The 19,006-nt window shown below is 51.7% G+C and overlaps 1 protein-coding gene across 1 annotated transcript; it reads left to right on the forward strand.

The window, feature by feature from the left end:
* Positions 1-803: 803 nt before the first annotated feature.
* On the forward strand, positions 804-1,219 carry KRP23_14406 (uncharacterized protein; the record flags this gene model as incomplete). The annotated part of the gene is made up of 2 exons (XM_067885225.1): positions 804-928; positions 994-1,219. The coding sequence occupies 2 exons, from the start codon at positions 804-806 to the stop codon at positions 1,217-1,219; spliced, it is 351 nt and encodes a 116-aa protein (XP_067737421.1).
* Positions 1,220-19,006: the final 17,787 nt, after the last annotated feature.

The raw sequence follows: 19,006 nt of genomic DNA on the forward strand, positions 1-19,006 counted from the left end.
TAGCCCAAGAAAATGCTACAGCATCGTCAACGTTTTGCGACCCGGATCACGTTAAAACCCGTCCGTGGTGGAAACATCTCGTTTCTACGGCGCTTTCTGAAGCGTAATCGCCTGTCAATTCGCCGGATCTCACACAAAGGCAGAAAGAAGCGTCCGGACATGGAGGTAGTTGGCTAAATTGCTGCTTTGTCTTTATTTTATTTAACTGTTTTCGTTTTTTGTGGTAAATAGCTTGTTGCAAACGTATTTTCGCAGTGAATTCAGCATGATATCGAGGAAGATGGCATCCTATCGGCGGAGCGCGGCGATGCCAATCTTGCTGCCGTGTTTAACATGGATCCACCGGCCACCTACATCGACATGGCCGGCAAGACAACCGTTGATTTCACGGGAAACCCAACTGTGGACGTGATGTGAGGTACATTTTATTATTTTTGTACGGTTTAAGCGGAATTTGGCTAATTTTACGTACGTTTGAGTGAAGTAACTGGCTTTAGAGCTTCAATGTTTCTCACAGCATCAGCTACAGGCATTAAATTGCCCCCGCTGATCGTTTTTGCGGGTGTTCCAGGGGGACCCGTATCCCAGGAGGTTTGGAACCCTGCATTTGGGTCTCCAGAAGCTGAACATACCGTTCAGAAGAAGGCATTTTGCAACGAGACAGTGGATAGAACGAGTAAATTCTCGCACTTTTATTTAGAATTTTGTTTCTACAATCTAAATTTGTGTTTATGGAAAAGGTTTGGAAACCTAGCGTTAAAGGATGCAGATTACTATTGTTAGACAGCCTCAAGGTTCACAAAATGGCAACGGTGAGGGAATCACTGGAGCAGGGCTGCACGCAAATGCAGTTCGTGCCGCCAGGTATCACAGGCCTGTGCCAGCCGATGGACGTGGCAGTGATGAAGCCATTCAAGGACGCATTTCGGTACTTTATATATTTTTACGATGTAATTTATGTTCGTAACCTTTTCGTATCATTTTATTCTGTAGGAAGCTTTATCTGGAGCATCACCTTGACAACCCGTTCCCAACTTCGACATCGGAGAAGCGGGTGCTCATCTCGCGCTTCGCTATTAAGGCGTGGGAAGCTGTCAAGCCTGACACGATCCTGAGGGGCTTCGCCCGAGCAGGCGTGGTCCCAACAGGACCTCGTGACCGCGATGGCCGCCGAGTGGCTGTAATTGTCGCCGATGCACTGCTAGTGCAAGACAGATAGACCTTTAAAATTCTGGCACTACATGTTCATTTTCTACTAAATTTGCTTATTATTGCGCGTGTAGTCATTTGGCCGGACGGGGTGACACCCTCATGGCTACTGCAAGTTGCCTCTTTTTTTTTCATTCACCGTGGTGTTTTTACGACTGTCGCATTCAATCCGTTTGCCTTACTGAATCCGATTTTTACGGTACAAACGAGGTTTTATTCGATGTTATGATCATGATAGCTATTCTGCCCTAACCTAAGCGCTTTTTCATCCAATCATAATCAGGTACATGTTATCCTGGGTTTTATGAAGCATTTTATTATTGATTGAGAATTTGCTGTGCCAACGCGATAATTCCACCATGGTATGCCTCCACTGCAAGTGGAAGTGAAGTTACCGACGCACGATTGCAGTATGCACTTTTACCCACACGCACAAGCTTGAAGTCATTCCCTCCCTCGTGGGTGATAATGCACTCCACGACATTTTGTAGTGTCAGGAATCACTTATCTAACGTAATATGTTTTATCTCGCAAAAAACTGTTTCTACAGCTTCTATCAGCTTATGTACGTCGTTGGTTGGGTTCTTGTACTATAGCGACTGTATAGCGTTAAAGAACCCTAAATCCAGGATATTACAGTCAGGAGAGCGTGGTGTCTTGCACTTCATCGGAATGTTCCAACCCCGTTCCCTTTCCGCCGACACAACCTCTACATGGTCTTCGTTCACGTGCGGTCCGGCCTTGTTTTGCTGAACACGAATGACATTTGTCTTCTTCCCTGTATACAATTGACAAAGTATGTGATTAAAAATAAATAAATAAACTTCAGTTTCATCTTACCAGGCCATTGACTGCGAATAGCAGGAAACACTGTGTTCTTCAGCAAGTCTACATATACGTACCGCGTCATTGAAATACTCTTCGTGATCGGTGTGCCAGCATGTAGCGGGGCTACACAGTCGGTTCACCTCCTACCTTAGTGCAACATGCACTAAGGCATACATTCAGGTGACCACCACAGGGTGGTCCACATTCATAGCAAAAGGCATATGACTGGTAGAAAGTAACACCTTTCTACCAATGAGAGTCATTCAATAGATAGGGGTTCTGCCAGCCATCCAATGGCAGAACCTCTCATTAGAAATATCAGTTTTAGGAGGAAACCCCATTTACAATCAATACAGTTCTCATTTACCACCAAAGCTCTCGTTTGGTTCGTTTATCTAGGTTTAAGTATACTTGTGGATACAAGTATACTGAACTTAAGTAAATTACTCCTACGCTTCCTCCTACACGTGCGCACACGTGTAAGCTTAAGTAGTGGGTCTAAGCAGACCCATTACACCTGGTAGCACTTTGTAGTCCGTCCAACGACCGACTAACACGTTCGTATGGAATACGAACGCGGGGCTGAGAACCTGCCCTCGGACAGTAACATGTCCGTGGGTAGCCCAAACACGTCTGCAACGCATGTTGCGCGTGCAGACTGCCCCCACCTGTCGGAACCAGAGTGGGAGGCCCTCCAACGACTGTCAACAGTAATTGGGGAAGCGGCGGTAGCAACGATGTTGCGAACGCTATCACCGACGGAGCAACACGGTGTTGCTCTGGGTTTCATCGTGAAGGAACAGCGTGAAACCGCTGCTCGAACTTCGGTGTCGCCATCGGCCACACCGCGCGTGGAGTCATTGAAACTCCACGTAAGCAGCTACGTTGGAAGAGAGGGCGAGCCTCTCCTCCGTTGGCTTGTCAAGGTCGACACTGCCATTACGGCTCGACGTATCGTCGACCCGTTGTCGAAGGTTGCGTTCGCCATGTCATGTCTTGGCGGACGAGCGAGGAGTTGGGCGTACGGACGCCGACTCACAGATCCTACGTGCTTTAGCACGTACGAAGAGTTCAAGGAGGAGCTCAAACTAGCGTTTGAGCCCCCGCAAAACGAGTTCCGATCGAGGGCGGAGTTCCTCGATCTGCAACAGGGCAAGCATGACGTGCATGCTTACGCCCAAAGGGCACGGTACTTGGTCTCGAACATCGTGACCAACCCGATTGACGAGGCGACAAAGGTCGTCACGTTCATGAAGGGCCTTAGAGATGGGCCTGTGAAGACCTATCTCTTCCGAGAGTATCCAAATACTCTCGAGGCTGCAATTGCGCTTGCAATGCAAGAAGAGTTTAGCCTGCGGCAGGCTAAACTGCATGTGAACGCCCCACGGCTGATGCCACGACCGGTGGCAAGGCCGTCGGGAGGTCCCGAACCAATGGACCTCTCGAGTGCGACCGCTGCTAGTTCCCAGCAGCGTCGTGTATCAACGAATGTGCGTTGTTTCCGCTGCGGAAACATCGGTCACTATGCCCGCGAGTGCACAGCACCTGTGCACGCGGCGAGGAGCCGTCGTGGCGATACTGGGTATCGTCACGGGCAATCAAAAAACTAAAGGGACCAGCAGGCGCGGGGCGCCCTGCTGGTGATGCGATCGAGCGTGTCGACATCGGACACGCTGTAATGAAGATCGCTGCCCCCAGTGAGAGTAAATCTCACTGCAAGAAGCAAGATGACAAGCCGAACCTTGTCATCCTGAAGGTAAGCTCGAAGAGAGAGAAGTCTCTTCGTGCTCTAGTGGACTGTGGTGCGTCGAACAACTTTGTTCGACTGCAGAGCCTTCCAAGGCTTGACTTCGAGGAGGTGGAAACACCTCGAAGTCTATTGGAAGTGAGGCTAGCAACGGGTGTCGTTGTTAGAACCGAGAAGCGTATCGTACGCGTACGCTTCTCTTACCAAGAGAAGGAGTTCGTCGACGAGCTTATCGTCCTCGAACTGGACGATAAGTTCGATATGGTGTTGGGCATGCCGTGGCTTGCACGGCATGATCCGGTGATCGACTGGACGAAGCGCACGATCGTGCGCTTCGGGAGCAGCAGCAGCGCGACAGAGAGCGATGGCCCTGTCGGCGCAGCACATGCACCACGTGGTGCATGCGGCCCTCCACTAGAGACAGCGCGGAATGCGGCTGTCTCCGGTCAGCCCAAGCGAACGCCAACGACTGCGAGAGTCGTTGGGAGAAGATGTGGACCGAATCAGCAGGGCCTGGTTCAATCCGATTCGAGAGGGTCTCGAAGCGTCCGGGGCGACGCGGTAGTGTCGACAGGTAATGTCGACACACAATTGGTCGAAAGACACTCCGCCGTTAGGCGTAGAGGTAAAGAAGACGCGTCGGCTCTGGGAGCCGACGCTGCAAGCAGTGCGGACGGTTGCAAACGTCCCGCACCGGAAATGCTTGCGAGCTCGCGTGCAGCCGGGCTGCACGACGAAGCGGTGCGCGATCAAGCCGGGCTTGAACGCGTGCGCCCGCGGGTAGAACCCGCCGGCGAATACAAGAAACAACTGTCCACGGCCGGGCCTGGACAAGAAGAAACTCGCGGAGCCGGGCTCCGCACGAGAAGTGAACGGCGCAAGCGAGAAAAGCTGCGCAAGTCTCGGTCAGGGACCGAGACGCTACAAGCAGTGTCTGCCGGGCAGACACAGGAGTTGGAGACGACCGCCGAGACATTGAATGTCTTGACGCGTACGAGTATTGGTCTCCAATACAAGAAGATGAGGCTGAATAATCCTCCGACGTTAGCGTCGGAGTTGATGTCGCTCCCAGTCACAAGCTGGAAGCGTTTCGCTCGCGAACTGCACGATGGACGCATCGAGCAGATCTGCATCCTCTCGGACGTCGAGAGGATGACGTGTGAAGCAGAAGAGCTGAATCAGCTCATCTCTGAGGGCGCGGACGCCCTCAGCGCGAAGTCGAAGAAGGAACGCTTCGACGAGCAAGGCTGGGACTCGCTCAAGGCGAGCCCCTTTTACAAGGTCTTGCGTGAGTACAAGGATGTACTCCCGGACGACATTCCTGCGGAGTTACCGCAGGATAAGGGTGTTCAGCACGAGATTGATCTCGTGCCGGGAACGAAGTACTGCGTCACGCGACAGTGGCCACTGCCGCGTGAGCAAGTCAAGGCAATCGACGACTTCTTTGAAAGTCGTCGCAATGCAGGACAAGTGCGGGAATCGAAGTCCCCGCACAGCGCGCCTACGTTCTGTGTGAAGAAACCACAGGGCGGGTGGCGCATCGTTCATGCGTACAACAAGCTGAACGATGCGACGGTACCGGCGCAGACGCCGATACCTCGAAAAGATGTGATCATCGATTCGATGACCTCGAGTACTATCTTCAGTACTCTGGATCTGAGAGACGGGTTCTATCAGATCCTCATGCGTGAGAGTGATATCCCTCTCACGGCGGTAAGCACTCCGAGCGGCATGCTCTGGGAGTGGCTCGTGATGCCGCAGGGGCTGAAGAACGCCCCAGCGACGTTCAACAGGTGCGTCACGCACTTGTTGCGCTCGGTGCGCGACTTCGCACCGAGCTATTTCGACGACGTGTTCATTCACAGCCGGGCTGTGAATGGGAAATCGGATGTGGAGATGCATACAGAGCATCTCCGCAAGTTGCTTGAGCTCATGCGAAAGCACAAGCTCTACGCGAACCTGAAGAAGTGTATCTTCGGGGCGACCGAGATACCCGTACTTGGGTGTCTCGTGGGGAAGAACGGCGTACGCCCTGACCCAGGAAAGGTCAGAGTGATCAATGAATGGCCTACGCCTTCAAACGTGAAGGAACTGCGGCAGTTCCTTGGACTCGCCACGTACTTGTGCAAGTACGTGAGCAACTACGCGGGCAAGATTCGCCCGCTGTCGCAGCTCTTAAAGAAAGAGGCTGCATGGGAATGGACTGCTGATTGTCAGCAGGCCTTCGAAGCAGTCAAGCAGGGCTTGACTGAGGCGCCGATCTTGGCGGTGGCCGACCAAGATCGCCCATTCCACGTGGTGTGCGATGCATCCGATTTCGCGATCGGATGCGCACTGATGCAACTCGATCACGAAGGTCGTGATCGTGTGGTTTACTACCAATCGCGTCAGCTGAAGCCAGCTGAGCGCAATTACCCGGTACATGACAAGGAACTCCTTGCCATGAAGTATGCACTCGCAAAGTTTCGAGTGTATCTACTTGGGAGTAGACCATTCGTGGTCTACACCGACCACGCATCGTTGCGTACGGCGATCAAGTCGCCGCACATATCACAAAGAATGGCACGGTGGCTGTCATTCTTTGCTGAATACAACTTCCAGGTTGAGTACAAACCTGGAAGGTTGAATGTCGTGGCCGACGCGCTTTCGCGTCGACCAGATTATGCGGTGCAAGAGGCCGACGCCAACGCAGTTGGCGTCGTCAGGACGACTACACCCTCGTCGTCCTTGCTGGACGAAGTGAAGGCCGCATACGCACATGATGCGGATGCGAAGCAATTGGTGGAGTACTTCTCCACACCTTCTGACAAGTCTCGTCAGAAGCTGGCCAAACACCTTCGTGCCCGTGTACACCGTTATCGTGTACACAATGGTCTGCTGCTTTACAGCGCAGTCGACGACAACGCAGATCGCATTGTCGTGCCGGATGATCATGAGCTGAAGCTCAAGATCACGTACGAGTACCACGATGCCCCGACATCGGGACATCCTGGCCGTGAGAAGACATATTTGCTTCTCACGCGTGACTTCTATTGGAGTCACCAGTACAAGTGGGTACGCAAGTACGTTCGTGCTTGCGAGGTATGCCAGCGCGTGAAGCCTGCGCCCAACTCGCAGGCTCCGCTTCAATCACTACCGACCCCGTCGGAGTGCTGGCAGTCCATTTCAATGGACTTTGTTTTTGGTCTTCCGCAAGACAACAAGCGGAGGACTGGTATTGTGGTCTTTGTTGACCGCTTCAGCAAGATGGTGCATCTTGCTGCAGTACCAGCCGAGGTGACAGCCAAACAGACGGCATGTCTGTTTGTCGACATGGTGTTTAGACACCATGGTATGCCACTCGACATCGTGTCGGATCGGGATCCGCGCTTTACAGCGCGATTCTGGCAAGAAGTGTTTACACTTCTTGGGACGCAGTTGTCCATGTCGACTGCGGATCACCCGCAGACCGACGGACAAACAGAGCGTGTCAACCGCGTGCTGGTTGACACCATGAAGAGCTACGCGCACTCGTTCCATCAATGGAGCGACTGCTTGCCGATGGCGGAGTTCGCCATCAACAACTCGGTGCATGTCTCGACAGGACACACACCGTTCTACGTGAATGCCATGAGGCACCCACGCGTACCGAGCGTACTCGGTGCGGTAGCTCCTTCCTTAAGTGGGGGAGGATATCCGGTTAATTCAAAACAACCGGATAAGCACGCTGATACAAGCAATGTATCAGCTGTGACGACTCGCGCACGTACTGCGCGCAGTCATGGCGTCGACAACGCAGTGTCTACGACGGGCGTAGACACTTTAAACCACAACGGACATCACGCGCAGGCCGGGCCTGCTGCGAACAAGGAGCACGAACTGAACCAGGGGTTCAGCTCGGATGCAATGGACTTTGTCCAGCGCCGACAAGCCGTAATTCGGTTTGTCCAAGATGCAATAGCAGCTTCTGTCGATCGACAGAAGCTGAATGCCGATAACACCGGCAGGGGAAACACAAATGAATTCAAAGTTGGTTCATTAGTTCTGTTAGCTACTCAGAACCTAGCTAAACATGCACTTTCCGATTTCGGAGCAAGCAAGCTTGCTCCGCGCTTCATTGGGCCATTCACCGTGTTGGCGAAGCATGGCAACGCGTACACACTGGACATACCGTCCAGCATGCGCTTACACCCAACGTTTTACGTTGGGCGACTGAAGCCGTACGTGCAGCACGAGTCACCTACGTCTGGTGACTCGCCAAAGCGCTCTCGAGCGCGGCGACGCGCTTCGAGACGCCAGAGAGTCTCGTCCCGACCTCGACCTTTACGTTCGAGGTCGTCTGCGCAACCTCCGCGAGCTGAGCCTTTAACAAGCTCAGCTCCTGACGCAGAGCAGCGAACTGCGACGCTTGGAGACGCTCAACAGCCTCCAAGCGAGACTCAAAGTTTGGTTGACCAAACCCGGGGCGTCTTCCCGCCCCCCCCACCCCCGTTGCGAGACGCACGCGGGGCAACTCGCTGGATCGTCCAGCGAATTGTTGGTCATCGGAACCAGACCCGAGGTCCGGTTCATTTTCGTATTCGTTGGAGAGGATTTCCTCCCCAACACGATACGTGGGAATCACGGAATGTCCTGATGGAGGACATTCCGGAAATGGTGACGGCGTACGAAGGCCGCCACCGCCACCTCCGCCGAAGGGCGTAAAACTTGGGCGAGCGCTGTAGTCGCCTACAGCACTCGGATAAGTGCTGCGATTATCCGCAGCACTAGAAGACGCCTGCGCCTGAAAACTGGCGCGCAGGGTCTTGAGGTCGTCAGGTACACACATGGACGTGTACCCGTTGACGTCCCGCTCAGTGATGCGTACTGCTCCGGGGTAGCAGTACTCACAAGCAGTGTCGTAAGGCACTGCGCAAGGAAGTCCGATACCGACTGCACCATGGTGCAGTCGTTCAAGTTTACCACGCTTCGAGAACTTCTCGTAGCGCTCCCGCGCCTGGCTAATCCGGTCGCGATAGCCAGCGGGGTTCTTGTTGAAGTTTTCAACAAAGGCACTCCAACTTTGACAAAGTGCCTGCCACTCGGGCACTTTGCTTCTGCGAGAAGTCTTCTTACTCGCAAACCATCGGAGCTCATGGAAGAGCCCGATGTAGTAGTCGCGCCTTTGATTCGTTAACGGATCAAAGTGTACTCGCTTCGCGACGTCATCGTCAACGATGGCGTTGCACGAATACAGCGCGTACAGATTCGGTGGCGCGGTCGCACCGAATCGGCTGCCGATCTCAGACTGAGACGGCATCCACGGCTCGCGCACTGGCTCAGTGTGCGAGGCCGCAACAACAGCGGATGGAGCAGAGTCATCTCCATCCCGCGGAGTCGTTAAGGCTCCAGCGGCAGCGAGCGGTGTTCCACTGCCGCTGCGCGAACGCTTCGAGCTCGAAGCGTTCGGGTCGTCCTCGCGTGGACGACGCAGACCCACATTGGGGTCAGTGTGGCCCGGAGACAAGGTGTCCTTGTCTCCTTCGAGTTCCCCCTCCTCGACTTCGCTTCCGTAGTCGAGGGGAACTCCCTCTCCACCCGGAGAGTAGATACCCACTCCGGTTTCGACAGCAATGATCTTGCCTGTCTTGTTTCGGATGGCATGTTTCTCATGCCATCTTGAGTGGTATCCAGCAACAGAGAGGCGACTCTCTGTTGCCGCGCTTGTCGGCATCGCCGTCGAGGCGATGTCAGTAGCGGTCGTGGCTGAGGCAGCGGCCGTCGTCGCCTTGGAGGCGACGACAGCACTTGCTGTTGCCGAAGCGGCCGGCGTCTTGGACGAAGACGTCGATGGCGTGCTCATTGGGAATGAGCACGTGTTCTCCCGAAGAAAATACGGATTGACGTGTCGAGACCGGCACGTCAAATCCTAACGGGGGGATGGTGTAGCGGGGCTACACAGTCGGTTCACCTCCTACCTTAGTGCAACATGCACTAAGGCATACATTCAGGTGACTACCACAGGGTGGTCCACATTCATAGCAAAAGGCATATGACTGGTAGAAAGTAACACCTTTCTACCAATGAGAGTCATTCAATAGATAGGGGTTCTGCCAGCCATCCAATGGCAGAACCTCTCATTAGAAATATCAGTTTTAGGAGGAAACCCCATTTACAATCAATACAGTTCTCATTTACCACCAAAGCTCTCGTTTGGTTCGTTTATCTAGGTTTAAGTATACTTGTGGATACAAGTATACTGAACTTAAGTAAATTACTCCTACGCTTCCTCCTACACGTGCGCACACGTGTAAGCTTAAGTAGTGGGTCTAAGCAGACCCATTACACAGCAGGTCTGTTGACGGAGCTTCGGAATGGCACTGTGTGCTCTACAAGTGGCCACATGCCAATTTTGCCGTCAAAATAACGATTTCAACCGATATCGTAGCATGAGCGAGCAACTGCAGCCAAAACCATTACTTTACCGATACACCGCTTACTTGGGCACGAGCGATGCGGAAGATTCTTATTAGACGTAAGGTAGTAGCGGTTTAACGCCTTGTACATGTTGAATCCTTTTTCATCAATGTGGACAACGTCATACATAGAGTCCAACCGGTACGAACGTGCTCCTACAACAAGAAGCATATACAAATACAAGTTAATAAAAAAGCTTAAATGAAAAGACAGTACAGCTTATATTCATAGAGAAATACGTACCGACGGGTCGACGCACGTGGCTACGAGCGAACGACAACCTCTGGTTTTTGTGATCGCTTGTCAGCGTGGATTTCACACGTGAGATGACCCGCCGGGAAGACTCGACCTTGCGTTAGTCGTGTAGCGTCGAGCGCGATATGTTTGTAGCTTCAGCCAACGCTCGGATGATTTGCCGCTTGCAGAGGGGCACTGCGGCGACAATCTGACCGAATTCAGCGACGGTGAAACGGCGAGAACGTTTCGGGTATGGCTGCCGTGGTGCTGTCAGCGCCTTGGGGCAATCCCTGAGTTTCCAGATGTTGTCGATGGAGCTGCGGCTCATGATGAAGGTGAGCACGGCTAGTTTCGTGCTGCCGCGCAGGAGGCGGCTGTTTACACTGAGGTTAGACATGAAAAGAGCGACTGTAACGCGTTTGTGTCCTTCTTTGTTGGGGTCTTGGGCATGATGATCGGGAGGGGAGAAGTCTGGATGCAGGAAGCTCAAATGAGCTGAAGGCGGCGCCAAATTACTGACACCTACCTGGGTCTCAATTGAGACCTTGAAGCAATGACTGTTTCGATACCGACTGCCAAGGTGGCAAAAGCACTGAATCGCGTTTGCGAGGTAGCCGAACACCGTACGACAACGCACACGAAGTTGAACAAACTACTGGGCAGTCTACGGCATGTATTCGTCCGGCAGCGTCATTCTTCCAGCGCGTGGCAGACCAAGCACGTGCAGCACCACGTTTTGGTCTGATTTCTGTATCGGCCGATACACTGGACGACTTGTGGTGGTTTGAGAAGATCAGGCGCATGGACCGTCTCAACTCGATTCCTATGACGCATTTTACTGAGCGCCACATTCCAGATATTCATATCAATATGGATGCTAGCGACCGAGGTCTGTCCGCGCTGTTCCCAGCTCGTAAGCAGTACCTGCAGCTTCAGTTTGACACCGTTGAGTCAAAGCTGATCCACGACTTTAACCAATCCAGCCAAAACGATTTTGTATCAACGTGTGAGAGCTGATGAGCGTCGTCTACGCTTCATTGGTGTGGGGAACCCAATGGAATACGTCTACATCGCGATCCGGTACACATGTAAAATTTTGGGTTGACAATCAGTCTGCTGTTGCATGGAGCAACAAACGATTCAGCCGGAACGCATTCGCGCAGATGCTATTCCAAATACCAAGTCTTTGTGAAGTGAAACACGGATTCTATTCTACGGCATCACATATCGCTGGTACCGCCAACGTCATGGCCGACGCAGGCAGCAGAGGGTGGCAATCTCCGGTATTGGCGCTGACGTTTTCTTGTCTTTCATCGTTGTGGCAACAGATTTAGATCCCGCACGGCTACAGAAATCTCTCGCGGTTCTGGGAGCGATACTGCGATGCGGGGGCTTTAGCCCAAACGACTCGGCCCCAGTACACACGTTCATGGAAGCAGTGGGTGGCTTGGTGCCGAATGATGCAGCTCCAACCGTGGCTTCAAGCAGCTACAACCGACGCTAACACATAGCAGCTTAGTGCATTGCGGCTTACCTTTGGCAGTACGGGATGAATCGACAGCACATCGGGAATACATACGCAACAATCTGCGGGAAACTGTGCGCAGTCCGCTGGTTTCACAAGAAAAGAGCAGGCTACGACCTGGGGGTCAACGCCAGTCACGCAATTTTGCTGCGTAGTATTCGCTGTTTCACCAACCCTGTCATTAAGCAGCAGCCCCTGATCGCCCGCTTGCTCCGGGTCATTTTTGCTGAAATGGACCTTTCTCAACCGCGCGATCAACTCCTGTGGGGTGGCCAACTGCTGGATATTTCTTCCTACTCAGACGGTCAGAATACCTTTTCATCGGCCATAAGGTGCAAAACTACTTCATGAGGTTGTCGACCATCAAGTTCTTCGACAACGATGGCAAACCGGCAACTCCCAAAAGGGCAATATTGATGGGATTACTCTAAATTGGGCGAAGAACAATCAGTACTGACGTGAGGAGGCCCAATACCACCGCAAGTCAGGGGACAGAGTGTTGTGTCCAGTCCGGGCTGCTCGCTGGATATATCTAGGGTCTGAATCACTCGGCACAACCCCAGAAGGACCTGCGTTGACAACGCAAAATGGCAGGATCACATCGTACAAAGTCGCAGTGATCATCCTGAACGCAGTAGGAAGAGATGGCCTCGACCCAACTAGGTTTTCCACACACACGGCGCGAATTGGTGTCGCCACATCATTGCTTAATGCTGGAGTAGGCGTGGACTGCGTCACGCCGGCGAAGGCAGCACAGCCCCGAAGTAGTGACCGGCGACTGCCGTTGAAGTGCAGGACGGCAGCTGCTGGACGAACGCCAGTGCTGCCAGGCAGACGGAAGGCTACAGACGAAGAGTTTCATGGCGAGAACCCAGGTGGGACGACGTGTCAGCAAAAGCAGTCCAGGAAGCAGAGAGCGGAGCGGGGCGACGCGAGTGAGGCGGATGAATGTCGGAGAAGACGTGCTAGCGGAAAGATCCAGGGCGCAGAGGTCGCTGGCGTGCGGCGAAAGGTCGGTGGAGAACGATTTAGGCAGGGTAGTTAGGCGACGGGCAAGGTAGTTAGGAGACTGTTGGGTGGGCGATCGTTCACCTCGCCTCTCAGTTACCATTTGAGCGGGAAGAGCTTAAGTCAAGTAACTACGCAGCAAACACAAACGACAAGTTGAGGGTCAGCTTTGGATATACAGACTATAGAAGGCAAGGTAAACGCAGACGGAGGGCATGGGAGGTGGTTTGAGACCACCAGGGACAAAGGGATCTACAGCGTCCTCCTGGCCGTGTGTCAGCGCGTGGTCCAAGTGTTCGCCACGGTGAAGACCCGCGTTGACGATATATAGTGCATGGTGTACTCGGATACTTGCGGTGAGCAAGCCTACAGACGAACCGAGCGTTGCGGCTGCCGATAACGCTCACACCTGTGCTGTCTCCGTGCATGTGACGCCCCTGCTACCTGAGTAGCTGGCGTGTACGCGCCGACGCCTGGTCGGTTATGCTACCTACGGGCCTAGTCTATCCTCAGTGACGCCTCCAGCGACTATTCTGGGAGGGGTCGACTTATTATCAAGTTGATGGGCTATCGAACGCATTCGAGGAATACCCGGTGTTAACTTCCCAAGGTTCGGCAGGCCTAGCGCAACGCATGTGCTAAAGAGCAGCAGGCTGAGTCAAGATCCAAGCGCGCGCCGGACGGCAATCATTTCATCTGGGGTAGCCGCCACGCCTCTGGTGTGGCTGAATGAAGCAATTCATTTGCCCCTTATTAGTTTTAGAGCTACGACTCGTTTGGTGATGTGCTAATTCTTTTCTGGACCAGATAAGTATACCAAGCAGGGCCTTTAGTCCGTTGTGCACCTGAGCCAAAGCGAGTACTTGTTAACAGAAAGCGACGTGTTGCGGGAAGGACTGCATATGTGGGACCGACCTGTACTATCGTTGTAGAAGCTAGTACATAATTTGCAGGTGAGATCTTAGCTAAAGATTTCAGTTAAACAATTGTTCTCATTTTCAATTTTAACGTATTGTTGAGCCAGAACACGCACCATGTATTTCGTAGCCCTACATATATGTTTATTAAAACCAGTTGGATCCTGCAGAGCAACAGGTGTTATTTTTCTGTTGCTTTAAATATATCGTGCAGAAACTGGCATCTGATTTCCAATACAGCTACAGTTAGTGGTGAGAGAAGTACCTCGTGAAAGTAGCCGACTCATTAGGTGATGTACGGTCCTGAGCGAGAGAGAGACGAGTATCAGCATTCCCGTAGAGTTGTCGGTAATCATCCCGCAGAGCAGTATAACATGCAAAGAGAGGGTAGTCTAGCCCCCGGTGGTTTCGCCCCAGCACCGCGTACTAAACGTCTTGGCATAGATCTAGTGTGTTGGCATCCCTTGCGCTGCAAATATCCAAGAAACTCAGCTATCATATGACATACGTGTTTAGGCAGACTAGGTGCGTTTGTATAGCGGCGATAATAATAGCCACTGGACAACGTTCTCTAACTAGGGACAGGCCAGGCGGTGACGCAGTGTGGACACCCGACAAGTCGACTCGCGAGTACGAGGCACGGAAAACACTACAAACAGAGGACACCGACTTACGGTTGAACGATTCCCCAGTCTATTTACACATTTATATGCAAGTGCATACCGCTAGTCGATGATCTAACGCAAACACGTTTTTACGCGAGGATAAAGATAGAAAAAGAGCATCGACTGGAGTGTAATTTGTAGATTCGAGGCTCATCACATTTGTCTGGGGCTCGTCTCGAAGGCTATGATTATAGTAAAGCACAACATGCATGCATTACTTATTTGTCAATACATTTGTTTTTTGGCTGCTCTAGCGGCCTTTGCATTTCCCTTCCTTTTTCTTTTCTTTTCTTCCCATAACGACCAGCGCGTTGCCACGACGAAGTAGAGAACAACTTCCCAGCACACTTACGAAGCTGGACTTCTCTTTTTTGAACATTGTGTTGAATTACTCCCGGTCCTCCGTGGTCGTAAAGCAGGCGACACAATGTTCCTGAGTTCATTGAAGCAAAGTCTCGCGTAGACAACAAAGAGCAATATTGGATCGGTTTCTATTGAGACATCCATCGTGCGGCACACACTTACTATTACCAACTGACGAAAGATTCGTTTTTCCAATGGAGAGCTGGGGTCAAGTTGGAAGTCGCGAGAGTCCGATGCACGTGGGTTATGGCCGTGGGGTGGTATTTTCATCCCAAACTTGGATTGTTTTGCACTTTGTGTAGCGGGGCTACACATTCGGTTCACCTCCCACCTTAGTGCAACATGCACTAAGGCATACATTCAGGTGACCACCACAGGGTGGTCCACATTCATAGCAAAAGGCATATGACTGGTAGAAAGTAACACCTTTCTACCAATGAGAGTCATTCAATAGATAGGGGTTCTGCCAGCCATCCAATGGCAGAACCTCTCATTAGAAATATCAGTTTTAGGAGGAAACCCCATTTACAATCAATACAGTTCTCATTTACCACCAAAGCTCTCGTTTGGTTCGTTTATCTAGGTTTAAGTATACTTGTGGATACAAGTATACTGAACTTAAGTAAATTACTCCTACGCTTCCTCCTACACGTGCGCACACGTGTAAGCTTAAGTAGTGGGTCTAAGCAGACCCATTACACTTTGGCTGATGTCGAAAACATTCGTGTGGGGAATCCTGTCGACTCCGCCCACAGAATGTTAACGTACCCTCATTCTTGCGTGGTTGTGTGACACGAGACGGAGTGCAATTTCTCGATTGGAATCAATGGGTGACTAGTGACGTGGATATATGCTGATATTTGATTGGCTATAAAAAAAATTGAGTACTGGTTATGTGCTTTGCGCATGTTGAATGTGGAATTCGGCTGTGTTCCGCGGAGCGGATGCGGTCAGGCTTTAAGATGGGCCCCCCAGATTTGGAAGGTCAGATTCGGCTCCAAACAGCCGGAAATTGGATCTATGTCTGAATCAACCCCGTCCTCAAGCAGGTTAACCCAATGGAGTTGAAAATGCCTATGTGAACGTATCACATATGGTGTCCCGCCTTGCCTAAAGCCTGAGCGTGTGAATATCCGTGTACCCGGAGTGCATCTTAACCCCTTCAAACCGGGGATTTTTGGACACTCTTAAGTTGTATATACAGCGTAATAACATATAAAACTTTGTATACTCTGTGGGAAGGGTGTGGAAGGGGGGAGGACAAAGACTAGATTCGGTCGTGTCTTCCGCTGTATATTCTGCTTTGGCTAGGGTGCTCTATTCTGTATAAATACAGCACAACGGCGTCTTTGTAACTTACGACACCGCGTGCGTGCGGCCGGATATCCTCTTCGCAGTGGTTATGTCCGCTCCACCCCAGACTCGTAGGGGAAAATATGTCTAAAAATCGAAATAATGTGCTACGGACAGGTCTGTCATACCATCATACTAAAACCAAGTCACTACTGAGTGCCAATTGTGTAATCAAGTGATGACGATATATCGCTAATCCTATTAGACTCCAAGAATTGGATACATGGCCAACTTCTGCAGGCGCAATCAAAGGAAGGTGAACATTGCTTGCTCCATATCTCCTCATAGACCGAACAGACAAGCAACCACAAGAAACGCAATCTGTTCAAGCATATTTCATACGCAGCAACGTGCAATGTACCTCAAGCTTAGTTACTCGGTGTCCTTGCGGCGACGCTTGGCAGGCGACTTTCCTGGAGATGCAGCAGCTTTCGTCGCGCGCACACGAATCCTACCCTTCTTGTTAGCTCGAATCTCTTTGCCGTTCTTGTACTCCGAGTGCCAGATCTCCCAACAACTCATGATAGCGTTTTTCACTGGCCATTTTGGCTTCATACACAAGTATATCGGCCCCGGGAAGTCGCAGCCATCACAGTAGTACGTAGTAGTTGCCCCACGTTTGCCATCGTCGTTCAGTATCGTGCAGACCTTGCAGTTCTTCTGCACTCGCTTGCGTTGTCCTGAATGCTCGCGCCAGGCGTCACCTTGCTTGGGGACGTGCCACTCAGCCCCTGGTGTCTCGTAGATTTCACCCGAAATACACTCACCTGGATATACAGGAAATCAACTCAGTATATACAGCTTAGCAAACGCTTCACATACAGAAGAAATACTTACCCGCTTGGAAAGTGTTTCCCTCGTATATGTCTTCCGCCTTGAGCTCGATCAACTGCATGTGGAGCTTGCACATGTACTGCACGTGAGTCATCGCTTTCATGTTCCTCTTCTTGCGGTAGACGCGGTGCACAATGTATCCATTCGTAAGTGCGAGGTCAACGAGTCCCAAGAACAGCGACTTATAATACTTGCGAAACGTAATAGAGCGCTGCACCGAATATCGCTGCAAGCGGAAATGATCGTGCACATCAACTCCGCCCATGAACCGATGATAGTCCTTGATTACTTTGGGGCACGCGACTTCGTTCTGCTCGCCGGTCTTCTCGCGCCGAGCCACGCGATCCAGCGTCAAATTGCCTCCGACGGACAGGAAGTGAACGGGCTTGCTATCCCACCAGCATATAGCAGCCATTTCGCGCACAAGCTTCGAACGTGCATACGTCAATGTTCCCCGCGGAATATCCTTGGGACGCTTCTTTTTCTTGTTTACCACTGCCTTGCAGAAGCCGCGGCGGTTCGTCATGATGGTATCAATAGTGAAAAAAACCATGAGTAGGAGCTGAACGGCCAAAACAATAGACGTGTAGAATCGATCTACCACAACAAGTCGCATCGACATTCCTGATGGTTTGTCACCGAAGACTTCCTTCAGATTCCGCACGACAGCAGCAGGTCCAGACTTCATATACACAGCTCCAGACTCGGCAATGTGCTGTTTTTTACCGCAATACACCTCGAAACTAACCCCACAGCACCACAGCACAAAATACAGCGTAAGCAAACACAGCTAATACAGCATAATAAAACTCGCATTCTTACCGAATGCAGTAAGCGGATCGCGCACAGCAAAGCATAGACAGCTTTGTGCCCCACTTATGGGGCTTATCTTTCATATACATTCTGGTACGGTTGTATGACGATGCATTGCTTCATCAAATGAAAGTTCAGCAGGAGGAACGAAAGCGCTCACAAATGTCTGCTGCAAAACGTTCACCACTGAGCGAATTTTCAAGGCTCGGTCCGTCCTGGCGCGCAGGTCGTGGTTGCTGGTAAAATGGAGGTTCCGTGTGAGCTCCATGAATCGGTCGCGGCGTAAATACCTCCCGTATACACCACGCGAAATGGCGCCTTGATCATTCTGCTTCCAATGATTCGCCAGCTTCTCTCGATTTGGTATGACAGTCCGCGCGATGAGCAAACCGATGTATACGCACAACTCGTGAGGCATTATCGGGGACACCGATTGAAACTCCTGGAGTACATCACGCCGTGTCTTGGTCCGCTCCGCTCTAACTTGCTTGTTCCTTTTCCGACCTCGCTTCTCCTTGCGCTCGAAATATGCATCGACTCGAGGGTCCAACTGCTCGTGCATGTACTGGTTGCTGCTGTCAGCAATATGTTGCCATAATGCTACAGGCATGAAGAGGAAAAAGAGAGCGATAGGTGATGGTCCGCATTTCAATGCAGCTCTGGTAGGACCATGACTGCCTTGATATAGATGTGGATACTCGGAGTCCGACGAAACTGGCGTGTACGCCGTCTGAAGGTATGCGTTGACGTCGGGTGTCTCCAATTCGTGCCACCCAGTTATAGATAGATCTTTCAAAGCTGGCCCAACGACATCCCCGGCAAGAATCTTCTCTTGTCCGCCCATAGAATCCAGGAACTGATCCGCGAAATGGCGCTCTTCGTCAGCAAACAAATCTTCGTCGTCTTCGTCAAATGTGTCAGAAGACGATGAATCCGTGTCACGTGCTTCCATATCGCTCAATTCGTCTTCCTCAGATTCCTCGCCAGAATCCAGCACCTGGTAGTCTTGGTCACCGGCGCTGGAACACTTGAGACTCTCAGAATCATCTCCTACGATGTCAATGACTTGTTG

The sequence above is a fragment of the Phytophthora ramorum genome (genome assembly GCF_020800215.1).
Source record: "Phytophthora ramorum isolate Pr-102 chromosome Unknown Phyram_PR-102_s0021, whole genome shotgun sequence".
Classification (NCBI taxonomy): domain Eukaryota; phylum Oomycota; class Peronosporomycetes; order Peronosporales; family Peronosporaceae; genus Phytophthora; species Phytophthora ramorum.